Genomic DNA, 27950 nt, shown 5'->3' on the forward strand with positions numbered 1-27950 from the left:
TAGCATTATCAGGATGCTTCCTTCTTCAAGGGGATCCGGCCTGCCGTTCATTCAAGATGCTCTAAAAATGGGAATGGATGTTAAGGAATTGGCTGAGGGGCCACAACTCTCATGTTGATTTAGGTCTGACTTGTTTATCAGACCTGGAGCTTTTCCACTGATTCAAATCAAGCAGGATATTAATAGGCTTCCCATTTATTTCAGTCTCAGAGATACCACAGTCAATGAGAAAATTCAAAAGTCTCTGTGTATCAAACTATTCTAATGATCTCTCTGGTTTTGTTGTTCACTGTGAAAAATACATTCACTTTTATCTCTGCTAATGAATGCCTCCACTTTATCAGTGATGCCCTAGGAACTCCCCATCCTCACTGGATTTAGGAAGCTCATTTTGATGTCATAATTTCCTTCTCTCATTGCTGGCCTGCAGAGAAAAGTCACTACAGAGCATTCCAAGACTGCCAGTGCCCCCCTCACAAATGAATTTCTTAACTCTGTGAAGAAATGTTTATCATTTGTCATTGTCATTAGTAACTCTGACACTAAAACCTCTGCCTTCACATTTCTGGAAACAAAGTCAGTAGTATAACATGTTTTCTGTATTGCAAGATTAACAATCCATTTTCCATTAAGTCTATACTGTCAAAAAAGATTAACATAATTTGTATGGTATACAATCAACAGAACAATAGACAAAGTCCAAGATGGAAAGATCCAACCTGAAGTCAGGCTGATGGAACAGGAGCAAATCAGAGTAGGACAATGCCAAATTAACATTACAGAACTGAGTGGTTTTCTAACACTTTAACTCTTTGCCTCCCTGAATTAATTTTAAGGCCACATTTAGGTTGCCTGTTCTGAATACAAATTTTTATGAAATTTTGGAAGTGCTCTCAACATAATTTTCAAAAATTTTTTTCTCATTTCTTAATTTAATAAATATTGGGCACCTGTGAAGTGCTTGGCAATGTTCAGACTACACAGATTCAGAACAAAAGTCTTTGCCTTTATGGAGCTCACATCCCAATGGGCATTCATTGTGGCATGTCCATCATATTTTTGTACAAGGCCTGACACAACTCATACTAAGGCCTCTCCCCTGAGTAATATTTAATAAAGGTCAAAGTTCAAACTGAAGCCCTACTATACCACTTATAAGGGTTCTCTGCTGTGTGGCCTCCTGACTACAGGGACGTGTTGAGCTATGGCTGAAACACGGACTTTAATGAAGCAAATGAGTTTTTCCTCTTGAACTTGATGATTGGAAGAATTCACATGACACTTGAGTATTTTTTTAATCACTTTATAGAACTTTTTTCCTGAGTGGACCCTCTGATGGTCTTATCACCCCTATCACTTTTGTAGGATTTATCACCCGCATGGATTCTGTGATGAATTGTTAGATTTGATCGCCAACTGAAGCTCTTACCACATATCTCACACTTGTAAGGTTTCTCCCCTGTGTGAACTCTCTGATGAGACTGTAGTTGTGAAGACCGACTGAAGACCTTCCCACACACATCACATCTGTATGGCTTCTCCCCAGTGTGGACGCTCTGGTGAAGCTGAAGACTCGAGGCCTGACTGAAGTGCTTCCCACACTCCCCACACTTGTAGGGTTTCTCTCCCGTGTGGACCCTCTGGTGCATGTCAAGATTCAAGCTCCACTTGAAGCCCTTCCCACACTCCTCACATTTGTACGGCTTTTCTCCAGTGTGGACTTTCTGATGCGCCTGAAGGTGTGAACTCCGACCAAAGCTTTTCCCACACTCCTCACATTTGAATGGTTTTTCTCCGCTATGGACTCGCTGATGGGCAAGAAGATTTGAGGCCTGCCTGAAGACTTTCCCACACTCCTCACAATTATACGGTTTCTCTCCTGTGTGGATTCTGCAGTGAATTTTAAGATCTGCTCTACGACTGAATCCCTTCCCGCACTCTTCACATTTGTATGGTTTCTCACCGGTGTGCGTCAGCTGGTGAATCTGGAGTCGGGAACTCTGATTGAAGCCCTGCCCGCACTCCTCACACTTGAAAGGTTTCTCTACGCTGTGGGCCTTCTGATGGATCTGAAGATACGAACTCTGACTGAAGCCCTTCCCACACACCTCACATTTGTAGGGTTTCTCCCCTGTGTGGACGACCAGATGAACCTGATAATGGGAGTTCCTCCTGAAGCTCTTCCCACACTCACCGCATTTGTATGGTTTCTCTCCTGTGTGGACTCTTTGATGCGCCTGAAGGTTTGAACTCAAAGTAAAGCCTTTACCACACACATTACATACGTATGATTTCTCTCCAGTGTGGATTCCCTGATGGGCCTGAAGACTTGAAGGCCGACTAAAGCCTTTACCACATTTCTCACATTTGTAGGGCTTTTCTCCTGTGTGGACCCTCTGATGAATGTACAGATTTGAGCTACAAATGAAACCCTTCCCACATTCCTCACATTTGTATGGTTTCTCTCCTGTATGGACTCTCCGGTGGGACTGAAGATGTGAATTCCGACTGAAGCTCTTACCACATGCATCACATTTGAACGGTTTCTCCCCAGTGTGGACTCTCTGATGGTCCTGAAGATGAGAGGCCTGACTGAAGGCCCTCCCACACTCCTTACAATTATAAGGTTTCTCTCCTGTGTGGACTTTGCGGTGAACAGTCAGTGCTGATCTACGACTGAAGCCTTTCCCACATTCTTCACATGTGAATGGTTTCTTTATGGTGTGGACTTTCTGATGAGTTTGCAGATGGGAGCTCTGACTGAATTCCTTTCCACATGCATCACACTTACTGTGTTTTTCTCCCACGTGAACTCTCTGATGAATGTGGAGAACTGAGCTGTAACACAAGCCCTTTCCACACTTACGGCACACATGAGAGTTCTCTTTTGAGTGTAATTGCTGGTGCAGGTCAAAGGTGGAGAGACTGGTGAAGGTTTCTCTACATTCATGACACTGGTAGGGTTTTTGTCTTGTGCCAATCACTCTATTCTGATCTGATGTTGAAATCCTTATGCTGTCTTTTCCATAATCATTGTGGCTGTAAGACTTTGCACTTTTGTATACTCCATGATCAAGGTGATGAGAAATCCAACTGGTGGTGTCAATATCCTCTTTACCCAGACACAGTTTATTTTTCATGGCAATTTGCTGGTATCCATCTTGATGATTCTGTGACTTGGTCAAGGAAGTCTTCCTCCAAGAATCCTGGGCAAACTCTGGATTCCCTGGACCATTGGGACCATCTACTTTATCATTTAATATATAGTTCTTATCTTCAGAAATTGGAATTGATAGCCCTACCCCAACCTGACAGGGGGAATCACCTTGTTTGTGGAACTGACAACTATTTACCGTGGAGTCGTGACATCTGGTTAAGTCATTTGCAATCTGTTGCCAGATTTGCCAGCAGGAAAGCTCTTCATGTGATCTTCTGTCTTGAACAGTTCTCAACTCACTTGGATGGTCTTCTCCTGTAAGGACAGAGAACTCAGAGATGTGGACAACTGATAGCTCTGTTTACAGATTTGAGACTTTACACTTAAGACACAGTGTAAGACTTTAATGAACGTCAGCATGGTTCATCTTTTCTTTTTCACCACCTATGAAGTCCTTTGGTTTGTATACTGACAGAGATCAAGAGATGGTCCATTAAACTCCCAAATACTTAGCGTTAATAAAACCCGTTGAAAATAAAATCACCATCTGACATACTATTTAAGTCATTTTTAAAAAATTAACATGCCACTCCTACCTTAACGCAGTACCAGTAAAGGCAAGCGTTTTGTTGTGCTCACAGCTTTGACACTGCCGTAACAGACAAAATTCCTCTACCCTTGGGGATTACACTCCAGTGAAGAGAGAGGTGAGAAACAAATGAACAAAAATATACCTGAGTGATGACCAATGCTTGGATACAAAATTAGGCAGGGCAGAGAGAATAATAAAGAGGAGACTGTAGTTTCAATAGGATGGTCAAGGACAGCCCTCTTATGACATTAAAAGTGAGTGACCTGAATGAAGTAAAGAGGCCTGAAGGATTGCAGGTGAAAAGAGTATTCCAGGCAGAGGGGTGGATACATAAAGGGCCGTGAGGCATAAGCATCCTTTGCAGGTCTGAGAAGCAGCAGGGAGGACAATACATGTGGAAAAGACAGAGCCAAGACAGAGGACAGGAGATGTGCTCAGAGAGGTAGTGGGGGCCGAACAGCAGACCACAGAGGACTCAAGAAGCCACCTTAAGTGGTTTTTACTCTAAGTAAAATAAGCCATAAGAGAATCTTGAACAGAGAACTCACGTAACCTGCCTTAGAGTCACAAAAGATCAGTCTGACTGCCAGTTAAAGAACAGGCTACAGGAGAAGGGTGAGAGCAGGCAACCAGTACAGACCATGCAATAACCCAAGAAAGAGATTTCTGATCTGGACCAGGTGGCGGACAGCACTGGCACGATGAGAAGCAAAACAGAGAATTAATTACAAGAACTTGTAACCGCTTGGTTCTTACCAAAATTTCTCTCCATCTGGGATGCTGTATTCGTCATCCAAAGCCTCTCTTCTCTTTCTATATGCGATGTATCTCGTTTGAAGGGTTGATGTCCTGAGAACAAAGTCACAAGTTAAAATGAACATGCTAGAGCTAAAATTCACTGGAAATTTGATCTCCAACTGTGTATTCAAGAGATTGAAAGCGGTGTCTTTCAAACTTTGTATCGTGACCCACTGAAGAAACAGCATTTACTTCATGACCCAGATGTGTAAAAATATGTATTATTAAAATGAAGGCTGAATGATCTATTTCTAAGCAATTTCTATTTTCATTAAATCCGTTCCCACTGGCTCTCACACCACTCATGCAATCGGCCAGAGTTCTTGCTGCAGTGTGTTCTACCTTCCCTAAGAAGCGCTGATATTTCCTATATTTTAAAAATTGCACATAGGACTCAATAAATTGGCTTCCTAATCCACTAAGGGACAGGAGTGAAACCTGAAAAAAACAGACAAGGTGCAGCAGCATCCTATCCATTTACAGTTCTTCCACAAAACACAAAAGAAAAAGACCTAAAACATCCTGTTTAGAAAGACCCCCTTGTGTTGCACAGGAACTGGCAGTCTGGTCCCCAAACTCAGGGAACCATTTTAAGGGTCCCAAAGCCTTAAAATGCCAAGGTCACAAAGACACTCCAGAGAAAGGCTGTCCTCACCTACTGAGACCAGGTTCCTGAAGTTTTCCACCATGACGTCCTGGTACAGCTTCCTCTGGGTGGAGTCCAGCAGCCCCAGCTCCTCCTCCGTGAAGGCCACAGCCACATCCTTGAAGGTCACTGCCTCCTGCAACAAACAATACGATAAACGCCATGTCCACAGAAGAGGGGTGGTGCCAATAAGGTGAGGAGGATGGGTGGGAAGCTGCTGTGGCTCCCGTGCCATCTGTAGACTTCCCAGCCCCCCTCCTCTCCTGCCAGTGCCACACACTGGCTCTCCTCGGCCTCACCCCAAGTGCTGCTGTGAAAGAGAAAGTTTGTGTACTCACCTGATGCTCTCAGTAAACTCCCTAAAATTCTAACTGCTGCCTCCTGAACTGAAGAGGTCTTACTTTTTATTTAATATTGCCAAGTGCCCCAGAAATTTTTCCCAATTTAGTCCCAGGGGCACGCGACGGCACCTGCCTTCCCACAGAGGGAACCAGGTGAGGAGGGGTGGCATGTGTGGAAATGAACCAAGAGGGTGTGCCCGGCCTCCCAGGGAAACTCTCTTTCCCTGTCTCTTGCTCGAGTGCAGTTCTCTGCCTCCAGATCCTCGGGTTTCTAGGGAAGCCTGAGCAGGTTCTTAACTTCTCACAATTCCTTTTCTTTATATTTAAAATGAAGAGGATTTGACATAACACTGTAAAATTATTACAACTCAATAAAAAATGTTTAAAAAATTAAATAAATTAAAAATAAAATAAAATAAAATTTAATAAAATAAAATAAAGAGGAAACCATGCACCTCTTTATACGATTGTTCTGAGGTATCAGTGCAATAACAAATCCTTTAAGGACCACTGGGTCTTTTAAAACTAAGGTCATGTATTACTTTGATTAAAAAAAATGGGAAAACAAACCAACCAGTAAATAAAATACACACAGGATATGACTCAGGCATGGGGGAGACAGGCTGTTGCTCTGCGAGTGAGAAAACAGCTAACAAGACCTACTTCCTCTGTGTGAAGCAGCAGTGCGATCGTGCTGTGCCCTGCCCTGCTTGGATGTTCTATCCGAAACACCCGGGGCACCGCACAGAAGCCACAGTTCGTTAAGGGCAAATGGGGGCAATATTTTTCAGAATGGATTTTTTTTGAGAAAAAGATTCGATCAGGAACACTGTCACTGTAGTGTTCCTAAAACAGTAAAAGTCCTAAACGAAGTGTCTATGAGTAGAGAATACTTAAAAAAAAAATAGGTACATAAGTTTGCGGGAACATGAAAAAGCAATTGAAAGTGAATGTCAAAACATAAAAAATAAATTAAAAAAAAGAAAGTGTTGTATAGTATCAAATGAAAAAAATTTTAAAGTGTATTTGTTATAAATACAAATGCATGGCTATGAATACATATGATTAAGAGATTACAGGGGACACAGTATAACTCAAGTGGTAGAGTGTGTGCTTAGCATGCACGAGGTCCTGGGTTCAAGCCCCAGTACCTCCTCTAAAAAAATAATAAATAAACCTAATTACCTCCCCCTAAAAAAAGGTTACAGAAATATAATACATTGTAATACATTATATTGTATTATGTATTATTATACAATTTTGTAATGCATATGTACAAATTTAGAATGTGCACTATTATACAGTACTATAATATATATTATAATACAATAATATAAGAGGCTAATTTGTAAGTAGAGAAGTAAGTAGATGTTCTTCATTTCTATTAATTTTTCTTTCACTTGCGAAATAAAAAAAGATGAAATAAAATAAAAACTGAAACCAAAACTAATTAAACTTAACAGGGATTTAAAAAAAGCACGTGACGCACTCAGGTCCTCATACACCTTGACTCTCCTTGAAAAATAAAAACTTGTGTCCAATCTTTGAGTACTAACTGGCCTTTTTAACAGCAAGAAAGGCAAGCCATACTCACTTGGAAAGTGCTCATTTCCTCTTTCCTTCTGGGGACATGCAGAGCCCTGGGAAGACAGGAAAGGATACAGAAGTCAATGGACACTGGTCAAGAATGTCACTAGCCACATGGCTGCTCGCTGTGAATCAGCAAGGCACCCAGTCCTCGAGGTGGCTGCAGCTGACCGTGCTTGATGAGCAGAGCCCAGCATGGATACCAGATGCCCCCATGAGCCTGGAGCTAGTTCAAGGAACAACCCACCCAAATACACACAGTGGCCCCATCACGATGTGCCTGCAGCTTCCACAGTGGTCATTCTCATCCCCGGTATGGTGTAAACTAGACAACATAAGAGGAGGCTATGGAGGCCAAGACATGGAAGCAACCTAGATGTCCACTGACAGATGACCACGTAAAGAAGTTGTGGTATATATACATACAATGGAATACTACTCAGCCATAAAAAAGAATAAAATAATGCCATGTACAGCAACATGGATGGACCTGGAGATTGTCACAATAGGTAAAGTAAGTCAAAGAAAGACAAATATCATATGATATCACTTATATGCAGAATCTGAAAAAGTGAGACAAATGAACTTATTTGCAAAACAGAAACAGACTCACAGACACAAAAAACAAACTTATGGTTACTGGGAGAGAAAGGGGGTGGGGAGGGATAAATTGGGAGCTTGGGATTTGCAGATACTAACTACTATATATATTAACTAGATAAACAAGGACCTACTGTACAGCACAGGGAACTATATACAATACCTCGTAATAGCCTACAATGAAAAAGAATATGAAAAGGAATATACATACATACACACACATAACCGAATCACTATGCTGTACACCAGAAATTAACACAACATTGTAAACTGACTATACTTCGATTAAAAAAACAAGAGTAGGCTATGGAGTCAATATGCATGGGCTGAAATCCTAGCGAGGCCTTTCACCAGCAGTGTCATCTTCAGCAAATTATTAACGTCTCTTTGTCTCAAATCTGTCACCTGCAAGTGGGGGGAGGAACAGTGGTATCCACCTCGTAGGACTGCTGTGAGGTAGAAAGCTCTGAGAACATTGTCAGGGTTTCTTACTTCTCAGCAACTGCAGTAAAGCAGATGATATTTTATAGTTTGAAACTATCCTTATAAAGGCAAGTTCTCCCAACAGAATACTGTAAGACATGTGGAGTTCCCAGGTTGTTGCTCTGTCATGCAAGAGTCTTTAGATTTCTCAAAATCTCTGGTTGTCTTCCTAAGAATTTTGTTACCTCAGCAATATACTTAAATTGACATGGACGACTTTTTATAAAAGGTGTAACAATATGTTGTTTCTATTTTTTTTTTTAATTTTTTAAATGATGGTACTGGGGATTGAATCCAGGACTTTGTGCATGCTAAGCATGCACTCTACCATTAAGCTATGCTTTCCTCGCTTTTGTTTCTTTTTAAACAGGAAGTACTCTTTTGACAACTATGCACAGAGGTGAAGAAAACTAGTAAAAGCCAAGATTCTGCAACAACAACAAAACTATTTGACACCCTGTACCTAATTTAAATGAAAACGACAAGAATCTGAGTTATAAATATGTAGTTATAAATAGATGAATGTACAAGAAATAAATGGATGAGAAGAGAAAGCTCTTCCTACGGCAAGATGCAAACTAGTGACTGTAGAATCAAAGATAGTTAGAAAATCAATGGATGCTAAACATCGGGGAAAGTTGGGGGAGGAATAAGATAGCCACACTGTTGCAAAAAAAAAAAAAAAAACCAGTAACATGGCAGACACCTTAGCCAAGAAAACAAAGTTGAAACCACCAGTTGGGACAAACCCACAAACTGACATTGGCTTCGGATGATGCCCTGAGAAGGTTGCCTCACCACTCCTGCGGCATCCCTGCTGATGACTCATAACCTGAATCTCACTGTGAACAAATATCAAGCAAACCAAAAAAGGGGACATTTTACAATATAAATGGCCAATGCTCTTCAAAAATATCAAGAGCCAGAAAGGAAAATAAAGTCTGAGGAATCATTCTAGATTGAAGGAGACTAATGAAACAAAAACTAAGCATAGTGCATATAACTGGACTGGACCCTTAATTAGGAAAGAAAACTAGCTCTCAAAGACTGTATTAGGAAAACAGAAAAAATTTATGGATTGCGGATTAGGTAACTGTGTTGTCAATGTAATTAATCTCATTTTGATCAGTCTTTAGCTTGTTCTCAACTGGTTCAGCAAACAAAAAAATATATAAACATGATACAGCTGTGAAAGAGAAAAAACTACACAGCACGGACAGCTAAGAGCAGCAACAGCTAGGACTCGGTGTTTTTAACTGTGAAACAAGAATTGTGCTGAACAAGAAAAAGATAAGCCATCCCATAATGCAGAGGCATTCTACAATGACAAAAATAACCAAAGAACTGCCCCTCTCAGCTAACAGGAGTGATTACTTCCTGAACAGCGGTGACAACTCCAGTCTCATTTTGTTTCTCCCATCTACTGGACAAAAAGTACTGAGATATTCAGTCATCAAATTGCATCTGACTCTTGACAGCATCCAATCCAGAATAAACCCTCCCTGCCTAAAACCCTCCCCAACTCAGCAAACACAAGCCAAAACCCTGTGAGCAGCCCTGCCTAACTGCCTCTTACCGTGGCGTGTGGGTTTTCTCAGCGCCGTCAACTGAAACAACTCAGCTCTTCGATTACAGGGACATTCCTGGTGGTTTCTGGCTGATGGTCACAAAGAAGCAAAGGGGCAAAACATAAATAATTGATGATTCTGCGTAAAGAATATATGAGACTTCCTTATACTACTTTTGCAACTTTTTTATGTGTTTGAAATTATATAAAAATAAAAAGTTAAAGAAATTAGGAAACAGTCATAGTAATAACAGTAGTAGTAGGTCCAATGATGATGACTATAGCAAAAATATCTAGTGTCACTACCAGTAACTCCTAGTTCATCTTCCCCCTTCAGGCAGAAGCCCTCTAGTATAAAAGATGGCAATGAATCCACTCCCCATAGTTTGGGAAAATACATCTTCACAACTTCTAATTCCTTCCATTTTGACTCATTATTTGCCAGCTGCCTTTTGCTTAGGTCAGGATTTTGCAAGGAGACCTGACAGTTGACAATAATTCGTTGGGGAATAAAATCACTGGACTGAGTAGGGCTCCGGGATATCCAGCTCAGTTTTATCTGGGACACCCAGCAGGGACAATTTTATAGGTAGGCCCCAGTTTCCAGACAAGACCCTTTCCTGAGCTTCTCGAATTTTCACGTGCATAGGAATTACCGCAAGATCTGGTTAGAATTCAGACTCCTGGGTCCCATACACGGAAATTCTAAATCAGAAGGTCTCATATGGGGTCCAATGATGTGCATTTCTACACGAGTGATGCCAGTGCCAATGCCACTGGCTTGTGGACCACAATCTGAGCAGCATGGAACCGTAACATCAGTTCCAAAGAAAACAGCCTCCATGAAACAGAAACACACACAGAGTAACCAGACAAAAAGGCACTAAAACATTAACAACTGTTATTTCTACAGCTTAAGGTGATGGGTAATTAACATTTTTCTTTATGTATATCTGCATTTTCCACAATGATTACGTCACTCCTATAATATAAATATTATTTGAAATAAAGTAAACGACCCAGTTGAGAAAATCTGTAAAAACTCATATAATAGCCTAAATCTTGCTCTCAAGGTCCCCACAATTAAGTCCCACCTACTTTCACAAAAATTTTAGCCAGCTCCCTATGCTCAAGGAGAATATACCAAAGAGATTAATACAATCAGGTGCTGGACTCAGACTGCCTAGGTTCCAACCCCAGCTCTGCCTCCTACCATCTGGGTGAGCACCGGCCAACAGGCTGTGTTCCCTGCCTCCATCTCCACCATCTTTAAAGTAGAGAAAATAGCAGCCCCACTTCACAGAGCCGCCACTGTGTGACAGAATATGTTCATCTGTACAAAGTTTTTCGAATGAAACTTAGAGACGATGGCTTAGTTATAATCATTACCTATGCCCAAGTTTGTGTCCCATACGTTCTACAATTTATGTGAACATCTTAAGGAGAAGAGTGCCAAGTCCTCCGTGCAGTACTTTCTGAGAAGTCAGGGCCGGGGAAGGAAAGGAGGTTGTGAAATACCAGGATTGTGTTTCCATCCCCTGTAATTCATAACCCCCGCTACCAGCTAGAAGCTCTCTCCTTCCAAAACAGGTCACGAGTCGAGGACAATTCAGCTTCCTACGCTCACAGAACCTCACTGAGAGATGGGTGCTTCTCGGAGAATTACGATAGTATTAATCACAACAATCAAGGTGTCAGGCCGTTGTAAACCTTTTACTTGTATTGTCTCCTTTTTTCCTCAAAACACTGTATTAGGAAGGCATTACTTTTATCTCCCTTCTACAGAACAGCAAATGGAGGCACAGAGGGGTTAAGTAACTCACCTAGTTTGATGCTGTAGGAAGTGGTAGGGCTAGCTCATAGATGGGAGACGGTTAGTGGTGCGTTAAGCCCCGGAGACCCTCAAACCCGAGAAGCACGACCTGAGCCCGCCCCATCCCGGGGACGCATTAAACGGAAAGAAGCTCCTCCCAGGGGGACGCACACCACCACTCTCGATCCCCAAACCTCCGCCTTGAGCCGCTTCTCCTCTTTCTCCCCAAATGAAAGGTCGCTAATTTTGGCCCCAGGCGCGTTTTGGGGAAGTCTGAACAGATCATAAATAGCTGACGTGAATCACCCTAATCAGGGAAAAGATGGCTGCTACGCAGTCCTCTTGGGGCGGAAGTGCCTGCTGCTATCCGAAGCACCTGAACTACATTTCCCAGAATTCCACGGGGAAACCGGTTACAGTGGCCTCATTGTAGCGGCAGTATGTGGGACGACACAGAGCTCTGGACTACATGTCCCAGAATGCAAGGGGAGCGTGTGTGCACTGGCTACAGTACCGCCCTCCTGGACTGTACTAACGGGCGAAGCCTCGCCGGCTGACGCGGAAGTGCCCTACTCTCCTGGTTTTCACTTCCCGGAATCCCGGAGAAGGTGTGGGGCAAAAATCTTGTTCGCGTGTCGGCCTTAGAAGAGTGTAGATTCTGTTTATTTTAAGGCTTACAAGCTCAGTAGCACGTTGGACATGTTCAAGGGTGCTAAACGACATAAATGCATTGCCTACCGCAGAGGCCTCTTTCTAAACCCCAAAGAGTTTCACCGTTGGAAAAAGAGCAGGAGGAAACTGGGCTTTCTTTGGCAGGAACTGAAGTCAAACGCCAAAACACCTCAATCCCTGAAACTGCGGAAAGGTGAACGTGTTTTGTTAGCATTTTCCAACCCTTGCAGAAGCAAGTGAAAATCGTTTCTAGAAAAGAAAGATACCATCATCCTAAGTCTCAAGTTATTTCTGTAATTATAATATTTGTGATACTGATATTTGTCCAAGTGAACTTTAAGGGGAAAAAAAAGTACTACTTGACAGACGGAGGGACAGTTCATAGTGATAAAAGTTTCAAGTTACTAGAAACTAATAATTTCAGTTCATACTTTATAAAGGGGAAATTGACAGCCATTAAAAGAAAGATTCAAATTCATAATTGGTTCTGGAGATTTTAACACATACATAGAGGAAAATGTTGAGCCTTAAATGCATGTATTAAAATAGAAAGGAAGCTGAAAATTGATTCAGAAAACATCCATTTCAGGGAGTTAATAAATGAATAATAAAGCCAAAGAAGGCAGATGGTAGAAAATAACAGCAGATTCGTGAAATACAAAACAAACAAAATAAAGTAGATCCTACACACACACACACTCACACACACCAAAAGATCATCCTATGCATAAACAATAGAACTGATAAAAAGTGTGGTGAGAATGACCAAGAAAAAAGACAGATATGAAAAACTGCCAAAGTCAGAAATTTTATAAGTGACCATCATTAAATATAGGAGGATGTGGTGAACAACTTTATAAAAATATATATGTAAATTTAGATGGGATATATTTTTAGAAAAAATAATTCACCTATCAACAATTTTCTTTCCCTCCCTTTCCTTTTCTTTCTCTCTCCTTTCATTCTCTTCCTTCCTTCCCCTAAGTCCTGTGTGTTCTTCAAGGGTCAACCATATCTACTAAAGTTGAACATACACCTTATAACTGGTTCCAACCATAGAAAGATCCCTCAGATAAAGTATATCATACATTAGGCACAAGACATGTTCTAGATTGTTCAGATCAGCACTAACTGTGACTGGAAAGATTAGCCAATATCCATCACTAACGGAATGAATAAATAGATTTTGGTATGTTTACCCACTGCAATAATATCCACCAATGAAAGTGAATCAGTTATACACTCCTAACAACATGGATGCACATCATGGACATAATGTTGAGCAAGTGAAGCTAGACACAGAATAGTACATATTGTATAATTCCATTTATATAAAATACAAAACAGGCTAAATGAACCTATGCCATTACAAGTTAGTGATTACCATATGGAAAGTGACATTACTAGAATGAGCCAAAAAGGGGTATTTTGTCCTGGTCCTCCAAGAAGTAGACTGCAAGATGCTAAGAAAGACTTTAATGAACAAATGTTTTATTAGGGGACACATCTGAGAGAAAATGGCAGGGAGCTCTGGGAGGTTGGCAGAACCATCAGATCATGGTGTAAGTCTGACTTTGAATGAAGGAGATTTGGAAGAAAGATTTGGTGAATCACCCTAGACTGCTTTGTAATCTAAGTAAAATTCCTCCAGGCTGTTCTTAAAAAAAAAAAAAAAGTCATTGGACGGAAGAGTCTTGGCCTCCAAAAATGCACCTACCTTAGGATTCCTGCTGAGTCCACCAGGAGCAGTTGTGGGTCTCCGTGCAAACGTGGTGATGGATTTGAGCACAGAAGATGGGACCTTTGGTCAATTATGCTCCCAGCAGTCATCAGTATGAAGTAGACTGTCTCTTAATTTGGGTTTTCCTTGTCATTATATTTGGTTGCGTATTTTCAGCAGGACTAATACTGAAGCAACAATGTGTCCTGAGATTCTCAGCACATATCAGGAGGTCTAAAAATGTTGACTTGTTCTATTATTGATAATGTGAACATCTTGGCTAAGGTCGTGTTCACCAAATTTCTCCATGATACACCTACTATATTTCCTTTTGAAATTAACACTACTTTGTGGAGAGGCATTTTGGGCTTTGTAGCATCCTCCTCCTACTTATTAACTTTTAACCAACAGTTTTAGAATTCATTGATTATTCTTGCCAGAATCAATTATTACTATGATAGTTGTAAATGATTTTTAAATTATATAATTCCTTCTATTGAGGTGGGAAGCCCATAAAAAGATCAGCAGGACCCCCACGCAGGGCCACTAAGCTCCTGCCAGCACCATCCGGTTCCCTGACTGGGAAGCTCTATCTCACTTTTTGCCTCTGAAACGGCTTACTTACCCCTAAAATTCTGTTGGTTCCCTGAGCTCACTCCTGATTGGTTATTTCTCTCCCTCCTGATTGGTCCATTTCTACAAAGTTTGTTCCTAATTAGTCAACTTTTGTTATACCTTACTTGCATATGATGTTGCAAAGTGTAAACTGGCAGCCTGTAAGAGCCTGTGTAAACCTACAGACCGGGTCCAGAGCTTGGAGTGTTAATTCCTCTGGGCCGGCTGACATAATAAACCTGAGTCCTCCAACTCTCCAGGTGCTCTCTGGCCAGGATCCAGGTGTCACAACTGAGCTGTAAAACCGAGCTGTAACGCTGAGCTGTAGCACATTTTCCTGCAACACTATACTTATGGCTGGGCATTCTACTATAAGAGCCCTTCCTTCCTTGCTTCTTTCCTTCCTTCTTTCCCTCTCTCCTTTTTAATTCATATTTTATCTTGCTAATTATTTCTTTTTATGGTCAAATTGCTCAGATTTCCCCAGTGTGAATCCTTTTGAGCTGGATCTTTTTATATGTACCATTGCTCTTTCCCACTTTCTTGCACAGCAAAATTTTTCCATGATTATTTTGTACTTTTCCTGCTCTAGCCCTGAAATAGGTATGTGGATATATATGCTTACTTACACCACATACACGTGTTTGTACACCCACACACATCTGCATCTACTTCTGTAAACACCTAGCACGTGCACTCATGCTCTATCTCTCTCTCTCCATATATATAAATAACTTATGGTCAGACCTCTATATCTGTGGCTCCTCTGTATCTGCAGTCCTGCTTCCATGGGTTCAATCAACCACAAACTGTGTAGCACTGCAGTACTATTTTAAAATTTTGTCTTATCAGTGGACCTGCCCAGTTCAAACCTATATTGTTCAAGGGTCAGCTGTAACTTGGTGATGAGTAAAGCCCTTTAACCAATTACACTGAAAATATCACCACTGTGTCTGAGTATGGAATGACAACCAAACCGGCTTTGTCCTTTGTCTTTACTGGCTCCACATCCAGAGCGTCCTCCACTATTATGCTATGTTCTCTCCTCATGTACATCCTTTCACAGGAAACCTTTAAAAAAAAAAACAAACCTCCAGAATATATGTACATCCATTTTGTTTCTAGCTCCAGGATTTGCCCTCTCCCTGTTATGGATTTATAATTAAAGTGTAGCATAACTTACAAACATTCAATTGTTGAAACAGAAAGAGACTCACAGACATAGAAAACAAACGTATGGTTACCAGGAGGGAGAGAAGGGAGGGAGGGATAAATTGGGAGTTTTTGATCGGCAGATACAAACTATTATGTACAAATACATAAACAACAAGGTCCTACTGTAGAGCACAGGGAACTATATTTAACAGCTTTTAGTAACCTGAAATGAAAGAGTATGAAAAGGAATACATGTATATATATGTATGACTGAAACATTATGCTGTACACCAGAAATTGCCACATTGTAAACTTACTATATTTCAATAAAAAAAGAATATGAAAAAGTATATGTATAACTGAATCACTATGCTGTACACCAGAAACTAATACATTGTAAATCAACTGTACTTCAATAAAAAATGTTTTTAAAAAAGATTCAATTGTTGAAACTCATCAACTTAAATGTGTATGGAAAAGAATCTGAGAATTTTTTCCTTTTGAAATTGCCTCCCACGGGGAAGGGTTTGGCTCAGTGGCAGAGTGCATGCCTAGCATGCTTGAGATCCTGGGTTCAATCCCCAGTATCTCCATTATAAATAAATAAATACCTAATTGCCTCCCGAAAAGCAAACCCCAACCTCCCCCAAAGAAAAACCAAAACAAACAAAAAAAAGAAATTGCCTTCCAGAGTCCATACCTTAATTTTGATCTTACAACCTAAATGACAATATAGAACAATCATATTAAGAGGTCTTAACTGCAAGGGATAATTATTCAGTACTTAAAAAAAAATATGTAGTACTTTTACAAATTCTGTTGTAAGAATTTACTGCTTTGGTAATATTCAATGTTCAGTGAAAAATGAAAACATAACCTGAAATTAAAAAATGGAAAAAAACCTGTAAAATGTTCCTTGCCAAGGAAATCCACTATGGAAGAGTATCTTTTACAAATTACTTTATGCACGTACACATACATGTGCGCACGCACACACACACAAAGATTTATGGTTGATTATATCAAGAAGACTACAATCTGTGATCTCTCAAAGTCTGGATTATGTATTTTTTCTGCCATTACAGGTATCTGCCATAATTTTAATGGCTTCAGATTCACACAGGAATATAGCAAAACTCGAATTTCTACAGATGCACATTTATTTCAATTAAAAAATTCAGTGACATCATGGATGTGGTGCTCAATTTTTTGGTATTTTAATTTCATAATCATAGCATCCAATGATATGATTTCCAGTTGCAAGAGATGTACAATCTATATTCTGATATGTTCTCCTTTCCCCAAACCATGCTTTCCTGCTACCAATAGGGAAAAGCATATAAATGCCAGTCTCACCTCAGTAATACATTTGATAATTTGATCAAATTCCTGCAAGTTTTCTGGTGATTTGCCCCATGGATGTGGGGGAAGACTATGGCAAAGACCCCTGAGAAGTTCTTAAAGAAGAAATGCTACCATAATTAGAATGCAAACATTTCTGGCTGAAAACACAGACAATTAGAAATCCATAAAAATCTCCAGATCGACTAAGAACATGCTTGTCATTGGTAACCACCTGCGATGCTTTCAAAGTGTTACAGTAAGCCCTGCCTTAACACTGATAGACAAAAATCAATTGTATAATATGCATTTAACCTGCTGTTGTAGAGTTAACCACTATTTTTCAGTCTGCATTGTTAGAAAAAAAAATCATGAGATAGTTCAGTTTACACTAGACACAATCCTTGGAAAACCAGACAGGGCCCCAAATAATCCCCTGACCTGTAGAACAGACGCTGTGGGAGGAAAGACGCCAACTGCAACCGACTAACACCACGTTAATTTCATGGACTGTCATACCGAGTGGTTTTCTGCATCTCAACAAATGTTCCTTTCCTGAATTAATCTTATTTTGCGGGTTTCCTCCTCTGGATATAATTTTCATATGTTGTACCTTTTCGCCTTTTGGATTACTTGACAGCCAAGCACTGAGCACACCTGCAAGCGCTAGGCAGTGTTAAGACGGGGGAGACCGAGAAGGCAGGTCCCTGCCCTCCTCGAGCTCACACTCTAAGGACAGAGATTCTGACGAGCCCGTCCCTATGCTTTTGCTAAAGGCCAGGCCAAACTCTTTTCCCTTCTAAGTCCTATCTCCGAAGTGACATGTCACAGTTCTGACAGCAGCCCCCACTGCACCACTTAGAAGGGTTCTCTGCTGTGCCGTCTAGAGAGAACTGGGCTCTGTTCAGCGACTGCTTCCACACCGACTAACCTCCAATATTTTCTCTCCTCTGAGACCTAATGATGACAAGAACTCAGGCAGCACATGAGGGTTCTGAAAGCATCATTCTGTAGGACTTCCTTCCTCTGATAGTTCCTTGAGGTTCTGACCACTCTCGTCACTTTCGTAAAATGCATCGCCTGTGTGAATTTTGTGATGACTCACAAGATTGGAGCGCCAGCTGAAGCTCTTACCACACGCCTCACACTTGTAAGGCTTCTCCCCTGTGTGAACGCGCCTGTGATACTGAAGCTGTGAAGACCGACTGAAGACCTTCCCACACACATCACATCTGTACGGCTTCTCCCCAGTGTGGACGCTCTGGTGAAGCTGAAGACTCGAGGCCTGACTGAAGTGCTTCCCACACTCCCCACACTTGTAGGGTTTCTCTCCCGTGTGGACCCTCTGGTGCATGTCAAGATTCAAGCTCCACTTGAAGCCCTTCCCACACTCCTCACATTTGTACGGCTTTTCTCCAGTGTGGACTTTCTGATGGGCCTGAAGGTGTGAGCTGCGGCTGAAGCTTTTCCCACACTCCTCACATTTGAATGGTTTTTCTCCGCTATGGACTCGCTGATGGGTCAGGAGATGAGAGGCCTGACTGAAAACCTTCCCACACTCCTCACAATTATACGGTTTCTCTCCTGTGTGGATTCTGCAGTGAATTTTAAGATCTGCTCTACGACTGAATCCCTTCCCGCACTCTTCACATTTGTATGGTTTCTCACCGGTGTGCGTCAGCTGGTGAATCTGGAGTCGGGAACTCTGATTGAAGCCCTGCCCGCACTCCTCACACTTGAAAGGTTTCTCTATGCTGTGGGCCTTCTGATGGATTTTGAGATACGAACTCTGACGGAAGCCCTTCCCACACACCTCACATTTGTAGGGTTTCTCCCCTGTGTGGACGACCAGATGAACCTGATAATGGATTTTCATCCTGAAGCTCTTCCCACACTCACCGCATTTGTATGGTTTCTCTCCTGTGTGGACTCCCTGATGGGCTTGAAAACTTGAACTGTAAATGAAGCCTTTACCACACACTTGACATACATATGGCTTCTCTCCAGTGTGGATTCTCCGATGGGCCTGAAATTGTGAAGGCTGAATGAAGCACTTACCGCATTCTTCACACTTATAAGGTTTCTCTCCCGTGTGGACTCTCTGGTGGATATGAAGATTGGAGCTACAAGTGAAACACTTCCCGCACTCCTCACATTTGTATGGTTTCTCCCCGGTGTGGACCATACAGTGACTGTTAAGTGCTGATCTACGGCGGAAGTTCTTACTGCATATATCACATTTGAACGGTTTCTCCCCAGTGTGGATTCTCTGATGTTCCTGCAGGTGCGAAGCATGAATGAAGGCCCTTCCACATTCGTCACAACTGTAAGGCTTCTCTCCCGTGTGTAATTTACAGTGAACAGTAAGTGTGGACCGACGGCTGAAGCCTTTCCCACACTGCTCACATTTGAATGGCTTCTCGATGGTGTGGACTTTCTGATGAGTTTGCAGCTGTGTGCTCTGACTGAATTCCTTCCCACACTCATCACATTTATAGCGTTTCTCTCCCAAGTGGACTCTCTGATGAATACGAAGTGCTGAGCTGTAACAGAAGCTTTTTCCACACACACTACACGTATGAGACTTCTCTCCTGAGTGCATTTGTTGGTGAAGATCAAAGTGGGAGACATCGCTGAAAGCTTTTTCACACTCATTACATGGGTAAAGTTTCTGGCCTATGTGAGTTAAAGCCAGTCCTGCCCCACCCTGGCCAGGTGAGTCGCCTTGCCTGTGGAACTCAGAACTTTTTATCATGGAGTCTTGACACCTGCTTAAGTCACTGGCAATCTGATGCCACGTCTGCCAGCAGGGACGCTCTCCATGTGGTCCTGCTTCTGGAACAGCCTCCATCTCACTTGGGATCTTTCCTTCTGTAAAGACACAAAATTCAGAGACGTGAACATCTGAAGACTCTGTTCAGGGTTTTCAAGATTTCACATTCAGGAGAGAGTGTGAGACTAGAATGAGTCCAGAGAATGTTCAGTTTGTCTCTTCCATTGTGTACCACGTGTTCTGGTTTGCCTGACAATGGAAACCAAGAGGTCTAGTTGGCCAGTATCCATGTAGCATCCCATAAAACCCCTCAGTTGACTTCAGCCCAGTAAGAACCATACCACACCTCTGACCTCTAGAACTGTGAGGCAATCAACGTGTGCTGTGCTAAGCCATGAGGTCTGTGGTAGTTTGTCAGGGCAGCCACGGGTGACACGGCATCCCTAGCAGGTTTGAGGACAGCGGGGAGGCCAGTGTGGCTGCAAGAGATGGAGGAAGAGGGACAGAAGGGGAGATGCATCAAGAAGGCTTGGTGGGGTGGGGGGAGGGACAACCAAGAGCAGAGTCTGGAGGAGTCCAGGAGCCACTTTAAGAGGTTTTAACTTTAAGAAAAATAAGAAGCCATAAAGGGTTTAATAGAGGAATTATAACCTGACTTACATTTCCTAAGGATCACTTTGGCTGCTACACGGAGAACAGACTATAAGAGGGGAGGAGTGGCAGAGGGGCAACCAGTACGAAGGTGACTGAAAGAATTCAGCAGAGAGGTGTGCAGATGGAGCAGATGAGAGCAAAATGGCTGGAGAGAAGTCAGATACGTGGGAGAGCATCCACAGGGACTCCCATCCACCCGGTTCTTACCTGACTTCCTTTCTCTTTGGGCTGCTGTCTTTACCCACCAAAGTCCATCTGCCTTTTCTAAGTGGAATATATCATGTTTGAAGGGGTGACACCCTGTGAACATGAAAAGTTACTTATTTAAAATGAATACACCAAAGGTATAATTAACTGGAAATTTAGATTCCTGAATTTAATGTTGATCAATTAATCAAAACCGATGTTTTTCAAAACACGATGTACTTGAAGAAACACTGACATTTCAAGACGTAGACACATATGCATAAGTATTACAAAAACCTGTTTCTCACTAATGTCTATTTTCATTAACTCTCCTCCCCTCGGTTCTTATATCATTCACTTAATTGGCTAGAGTTTTTGCTGCAATGGATTCCATTCTTCCTTACAAATTCTGATATTTTTCTATCTTATTTTATTTCCTTAAAAATTGCTGGCATAATATGATCTGCAATCCCGCTCCAGGGCGTATATCCAGAGAGAACTCAAATTCAAAAAGATACATGCACCCCAGTGTTCACAGCAGCACTATATACAATAGCCAAGACACGGAAGCAACTAATGCCACTGACAGACGACTGGATGAAGAAGCTGAAGTTGTGGTATATATACACAATGGAGTATTACTCAGACATAAAAAAGAATAAATTAATGCCATTTGCTGCAACATAGATGGACCTGGAGATGGTCATTCTAAGTGAAATAAGACAGAAAGAAAAAGAAAAATACCACATGATATCATTTATATGTGGAATCTAAAAAAAAAAGACACAAATGAACTTATTTACAAAACAGAAACAGACTCACAGACACAGAAAACAAACTTATGGTTACCAGTGGGGGAAGGGGGTGGGAAGGGATAAATTGGGAGTTCGAGATTTGCAGATACTAACTACCATATATAAAATAGACAACAAATTTATACTGTATAGGACAGAGAACTATATTCAATATCTTGTAGTAATCTATAATGAAAAAGAATATGAAAATGAACACATGTATATGTATCAAAAAGAATATGAAAATGAATATATATATGTATGACTAAAACATTATGTTGTACACCAGAAATTGATGAAACACTGTAAACTGACTATACATCAATAAAAAATAAAATAAAAAAGATGTACAATAAAGAAAAATCGTTGGCATAAAAGTCAGGTCCACCAATGCAAGGGGACCATTTCAAGACCCCTTCAACACCTGAGGACACAAAGCCAGACCAGGGAGCTGACATTTAGTTAGAGAGGTTTAGCCTGTGCTCACCCACGGAGACCAGGTTCTGGAAGTTCTCCAGCATCACGTCCTGGTACAGCTCCCTCTGGGTGGAGTCCAGCAGCCTCAGCTCCTCCTCTGTGAAGACCACGGCCACGTCCTTGAAAGTCACTGCCTCCTACAACACCAAACACACGCAACCTCAATGTTACAATCAATGGCCACTTGAAAACAGACAGCACTGAGGTGGTGGTGAGGATGGGTGAGAAGTGAGTCCAGATTCTGAGGCATATAAGTCAATCTGTAGACTCCCTGACCCTTCTCTTTCTCTCCTGCCAATGCCACACGCTGATTTTCCTCAGCCACGTCCCAAATGCAGCAGTGATAACAGTCTTTGTATATATTTTGTAACCTCATTGAGTCTACTTACAAGTAACCCCTGAAACCCTAAACGTGTATCCTGGGCTACATGCATTTTACTTTTTTGTGAATATTGCTATTTGTCCCCAGAAGAGTTGAGTGATTTAATCCAGACATATTTGATAGCACCTGCCTTCTTCCTCTTAGACACACAAACCCTCCTGTGACAGAAAAGCTAGCCCTTTTCTTTAGTGTCAAATTCTGATATTTTTCTATCAGAAAAACTAACATGCTTTTAGGAACCTGTGTGGGAGAGCTATGTAGTTCGTCCTATGTATCCTCAAGGCACACACCACATCTCTCTCTTTTTTTTTTTTGTGAAAAAGCTTTATTGTAAAGTCCACTGACAAAGAGGCAGGAGGCAAGGCTCTCAAATCAATCTACTTGATCCACAGTTTGGGGCAAAATTTAAGGGGTTGAGGGCATTTCAAACTTGGAAGGTGACTGGCTGCCTTGAATTGGTCCATATAAACTACTCATGAGGTTGGAAGCCAGATTTTCCTTCTTAAAGGACTTCTTGCCCCATAAAGGGCTTTCGTGACAACATTTCTATTCTCTGAGTTCCACAGGTTGCAGATCCCTCCCTGGTTCTGGGGTCTTCCTGGAGACGAGGGTTCCCATCTTGCACACAGTACACCTAATTGGAGCATTCAGTGTCCCGCTCTGGGACCAGCACACCTCCGCACGATTCCCAAAGGTCTGGGCGGCCCTAACCCTTACTAGCTGTGTGACCTTGGACAAGTGTGCCTGCATGCCTGAGTTTCCTCTCTGTAGAGTGGTCCTTACATGACAGACTTCTTTCAAGGATTAAATGAGGGAATATCTACAGCATTTGGAAGAGTAAATGGCACAGTATAAGTGCCTAATGAATAAAACGTGTTTGTGTGAAGCAGCAGTTGGAGCTCGTATTCGGATATTCTACCTAGAAAACAGCCAACACGACACATACCAAATGTACTCTGTCTATACTGAGCTCACAGCCTATGAGGACAAAAAATTGGCAGATTGCTTTCAGAGCTGATTTTGGGGGGAAGGGCTTTATGCAGGAAAGCAATCACTCAGTATTGCTTAAAACCATCAAATTCCTAAGCCACCTAAATGTCTACAGGTAGGAAGTAGTTAAAAATGAAAAGGTACATCAATTCAATGGGACTGCAGAGTATCCATTAAAAAATGAACGTTATATAATATTAAAGGAAAGAAGTCACAATTTAGAATTAGATGTATATATACTACTGCTGGTGGGAATGCAAACTGCTGCAGCCACTCAGGAGAACAGTATGGACGTTCCTTAAAAAACTAAAAATAGAGTTAACCTATGATCCTGCAATCCCACTCCTGGGCATCTATTTGTAGAAAACTCTAATTCAAAAAGCTGCATGCACCCCAGTGCTCACAGCAGCACTTTTCACAACAGCCAAGACATGGAAGCAACCTGAATGTCCATCAACAGATGAATGGATAAAGAAGGTGTAGTGTATGTAAACAATGGACTATTACTCAGCCATAAAAAAGAATGAAATATTGCCATTTGCAGCTACATGAATGGACCTAGAGATTATCACACTAAGTTAGGTAAATCAGACAAAGAAAGAAAAATACCATATGATACCACTTATATGTGTAATCTTTAAAAATGATGCAAATGAACTTATTTACAAAACAGAAACAGACTCACAGACATAGAAAACAAATTTATGGTTACCAGAGGGCAAAAGCAGGGGTGAGGAAGGGATAAATTAGGAGTTTGGGATTAACATATACATACTACTATATATAAAAAGATATATATACACACACACACACACACACACTATATATATAAATATATAAAACTACTATATATAAAACTATACATAGCACAGGGAACTATACTTAATATCCTGTAATAACCTATTACGGGAAAGAATCTGAAAAAGGAAATATATATACACGCATATACAGACATAACTGAATCACTTTGCTGTACATCTGAAACTAATACAACACTGTAAATTAACTATAGTTCAATTAAAAAAAAGATTAAAAAATTCTCTAGTAAAAAATACACAAACAAGTAGATGAAATTAGATGTATACCATGAATACAAATACAGTTATGAATGTCTCTGAGGAAGAGTACAAGAAAATAAAAACAGCTAGTCTGTCCAAAGAGAAGTAGCGAAGTGGGAGAGTCGTGTATTTCTAGAAGTTTTTCTTCTCCATAAAATAAATAATAAAATAAAGCAAAAAATAAAAACAAATGCAAAGAGAACTCAAAGGGCAAAGTAAGAGCTGGGGGCAGAACAGGCCTTCCAATGCCTGTTGTTCTGCTTGAGTCGTCCCAAGAAAAGCGTGCGACAATCTGAGTAATGGGATGGAATTTTGAAAGTGAGAAAGGCTGGCCCTACTCACCTTGAACGTGTTCATTGTTCCTCCCACTTCTGGGGACAAGCAGAGTCCCAAGGGACACAGATCCTGGGAAGTCAAAACTGCACAGCAGGGTGCCTGGGAAGGCAGGAAAAAGACATCAAAGAGTGGCCTGGGATGCTGCTCACCTGCCCTGACCTGGACTGTGAACAAGCATATGCGTGATCACAGCTCATGACTCATAACCTAAAGCCAGAAACAACCGAAATGTTGGCCCAGGCGTGAATGAACAGACAAACTGCGGCAAGATCCATACAATGGAGTGTTCACGTGCCAACTGCAAGGAATGAAGTACTGATTACACTACAACACAGATGAATCTTGCAAACACTGTGGAGAGCAAGAGAAGACAGACACAAAAGACGTCATACTGTACAATTCCATTTATATGAAATATCCAGAATAGGCAAATCTATGGAGACAGAAAGTAGGTGAGTGGTAGCCCGGGTACCCGTGGAGAGAAAGAGGATTAACTGAGGAATCCAACTAGCGAAATGAAAATGTTCTAAACCGTATCATGGCGATGGTGGCCCTACCCAGCAAAGTTACAAAAAAATCATTGATTTGTACACCTGAAATGGGGGAATTCTAAAATATGTACCCCGTATCTCAAGTTGGTAAAAATAAGTGTTAATCTACAAATCATTTAAATTAGCAAAACTAGAAAGACAAATACCATATGATATCACTTATATGTGGAATCTAAAAAATGATACAAATGAACTTACTTACAAAACAGGAATAGACTCACAGACATAGAAAACAAACTTACGGTTACCAAAGGGGAAAAGGAGGGGATAAAATAGGGGTTTCAAGAATGAAAAAGACAAAGGCTGTGGAATCATTCTGTGTTAAAGAAGAACATGAAGAAAGTATGACAAAAGTTCTGCGAAATGTTTATAAACAAATCTACAACTTAAGGAAAGGCACAAACCTGGACTTTGAACTGAAGGAAACTCAATTATGAAGACTTCCAATGAAAAACAGAACAAAATAAATATAGGACCCTGGATTATATATCAGTACATCATCTAATGTACCATCCAGCATTATCTACTGTTACCTGCTAGCTACAATTACCAATAACTCAATAGATACCTAGTAGATACATACTATCCTCTAGTATAGTGTCTAATATTACCAAGCATGTGATGCTGAAATCCTCTAATCAGTCTTCTCTAAATCCCTCTTAACAAGACACCTCCTGATCACCCAGGACATGCCGGCATCCTTCATGCAGGAAGCTAAGACCAGTTGCCACTGAATACAGGTACATTCTTGGTGTCATCTGGCTGATGGAGCACAGAGCAGACAGGCAGAATGTAAACAGTTGGTGAATTTGGGTAACAAGTATATGAGAGTTCCTTACTCTATTTCTGCAACTCTTCTATAGGTTTAAAATTATATAAAAAAAAGTTTTTAAAAATCAAAAACAGTCACAGGAATAACAATATTAATGAGAATAGTAAGGATGATTGTGAAATTATATGGAAGTCCATTTGTTTATTCTTTCTTGTCAGTGTTTGGAAATTTCCATAGTTAAAACACATGAGGTAAAAACCATTCAGAAAAGGATGATAAAACAAGTTGTAAAATGTTTATAAACAAATATATCAAAAGAACCAATAAACAGAAATGCATTAGAAGCTTAACAGTTGCTATCTTTACATCCTGGATTGATAAGTATTTAAAATAATTTTTTTCCTAAGATATTTCTGCAATTGGTGAATGATCCACAACGGCATGGTTCTTTAAGACTATGGAATATTATTTGTAACAAGTGAAGCAAAATAGTTGACAACGTTTTTAAAAACTCATAGAAAAGTCCAAGCCCATTTGCTTTGCTTTTAAGGTCCCTCACAATCAAGTCCTAGCTACAGGGCCTGATTCCACTTGGTTCCTACGATTTAAGGAGACTACATCCAAGAGATTATGAACTCTGGAATCAGACTGCCTGAATTCCAACCCCAGCTCAGTCGCTTACTAGAGGGGTGACTATTGGCAACTAACTTCCAGCTCCCTGGGTCTCAGTATCATTTTACAGAAAAGGAAAAAAGCACTATTTCTTCACAATCATGGTGTGGCTTAATGTATTTATTTGTATAAAGCTGTCATCGTTGAAGTTACTAGTTAAGAATCAACTATTATCAATACCCGTGTCCAATTACACTTCCTACACATCCTCTGATTGACGTGAATATTATTGTAAAAAAAAGTGTCAAGTCCCACTTAGGTGGAGCTTTGCTGTCAGTAGCCCTGGAGTCACTGCCTCTACCTCCGTGTAGTCCTTTTGGAGAAGTCACGCTGGGGAAAGAACGAATGCTATGAAATGCCACCAACGAGTCGCGGTCCCAGATAAAGTTAAAAGTCTCCCCACTCCCCACGAGCAATCTGAAAGCAACCCTTACCTTCCCCCTCAAAAAAGTCAGATGCAGTCTGGGATTATCCAGTGTCACGCAGGGATAGAGAAAAGAATAAGGTCACTCACTGAAGCTGTATCTCTGACCCTAACCCGGGGACCTGACCGCTCGTGGGGAAAACAACACTAAGGAAAGATCACCATTCACTACGAGCCAGGAACTGGTTTAGACCTCTAGGTGTACCACCTCTCAATTCCCAAAAGAATTCTATTAGGAAGGTAATAGCCTAATATTATAAAGAAAAGCAACAGGAGGCACAAGGAAATTAACTCCCAATGCGAGGAAAATAGGAGCACGCGTGGAAGATGCAGGGAGGCGGACTGGGAGAGCAGAGAGCCGCGGAAACTCTCAACTCAGCGGATACGCGACCAGAGCCCGCCCTCTCTCTGGGTCGTGAGAATGCCTCAAACGCACAGAGGCTCCGCCGAGGGGAACGGACACCGCCGCCCTAGGAGCCCCCATACCTGCGCTCTCTGCCGTGGATTCTTTTCCCCTAAACCGACTGCCGGGTCGTCGCGGGTCCCAAGCATAGATCCAGGAAGTTCGGAGGAGTCAGTGAGACACGGAACTGACGCACCGCCTTCACGGAAAATACACCATCAACCTCTCACTTCGGGAACGGAAGTGCCGAAGAGTCTATGTTGCTTCTGGACTACACTTCCCAGAATCCACCAGGGCCGCCTTCCTGAGCGGAAGTGCAAGCGACTACACAGAGCGCCTGGACTACACCTCCCTGAATGCCAGAGCTGGGGAAAAAGAAAAAAAAAAGTCC

At 41.4% G+C, this 27950-nt stretch overlaps 1 protein-coding gene across 4 annotated transcripts; it reads right to left on the bottom strand.

The window, feature by feature from the left end:
• Nucleotides 1–179: 179 nt before the first annotated feature.
• LOC105062489 (uncharacterized) lies at nt 180–27798 on the bottom strand. Of its 4 annotated transcripts, none has more exons than XM_074369502.1 (6): nt 27643–27798; nt 24744–24836; nt 21982–22108; nt 20722–20814; nt 18163–19958; nt 180–2714 (listed from the first exon to the last, which is right to left on the bottom strand). In XM_074369502.1, exons 1-6 carry the CDS (start codon nt 27706–27708, stop codon nt 1299–1301), a joined length of 3591 nt encoding a protein of 1196 aa, XP_074225603.1. In that variant the 5' UTR covers nt 27709–27798; the 3' UTR covers nt 180–1298. The 4 variants fall into 4 exon arrangements, with proteins under 4 accessions (XP_074225603.1, XP_074225601.1, XP_010945081.2 ...); XM_074369500.1 differs by lacking the exons at nt 18163–19958; nt 20722–20814; nt 21982–22108; nt 24744–24836; nt 27643–27798 and adding exons at nt 4506–4598; nt 5203–5329; nt 7129–7174; nt 9781–9857; nt 11595–11936 and having other exon boundaries at nt 180–3472; XM_010946779.3 differs by lacking the exons at nt 18163–19958; nt 20722–20814; nt 21982–22108; nt 24744–24836; nt 27643–27798 and adding exons at nt 4506–4598; nt 5203–5329; nt 7129–7174; nt 9781–9861; nt 11595–11936 and having other exon boundaries at nt 180–3472.
• Nucleotides 27799–27950: the final 152 nt, after the last annotated feature.

This window comes from Camelus bactrianus, chromosome 9, assembly GCF_048773025.1.
Source record: "Camelus bactrianus isolate YW-2024 breed Bactrian camel chromosome 9, ASM4877302v1, whole genome shotgun sequence".
NCBI classification, from domain to species: Eukaryota; Metazoa; Chordata; class Mammalia; order Artiodactyla; family Camelidae; genus Camelus; species Camelus bactrianus.

Coding starts and splice junctions, on each gene's coding strand:
- LOC105062489 (XM_074369502.1), bottom strand. CDS start 27,708: ATGCTTGGGACCCGCGACGACCCGGCAGTCGGTTTAGGGGAAAAGAAT. Junction 22,109..24,743: donor GAACAATGAACACGTTCAAG/GTGAGTAGGGCC, acceptor TTGGTGTTGTAG/GAGGCAGTGACTTTCAAGGA. Junction 20,815..21,981: donor CCAGAACCTGGTCTCCGTGG/GTGAGCACAGGC, acceptor TCATGTTCACAG/GGTGTCACCCCTTCAAACAT.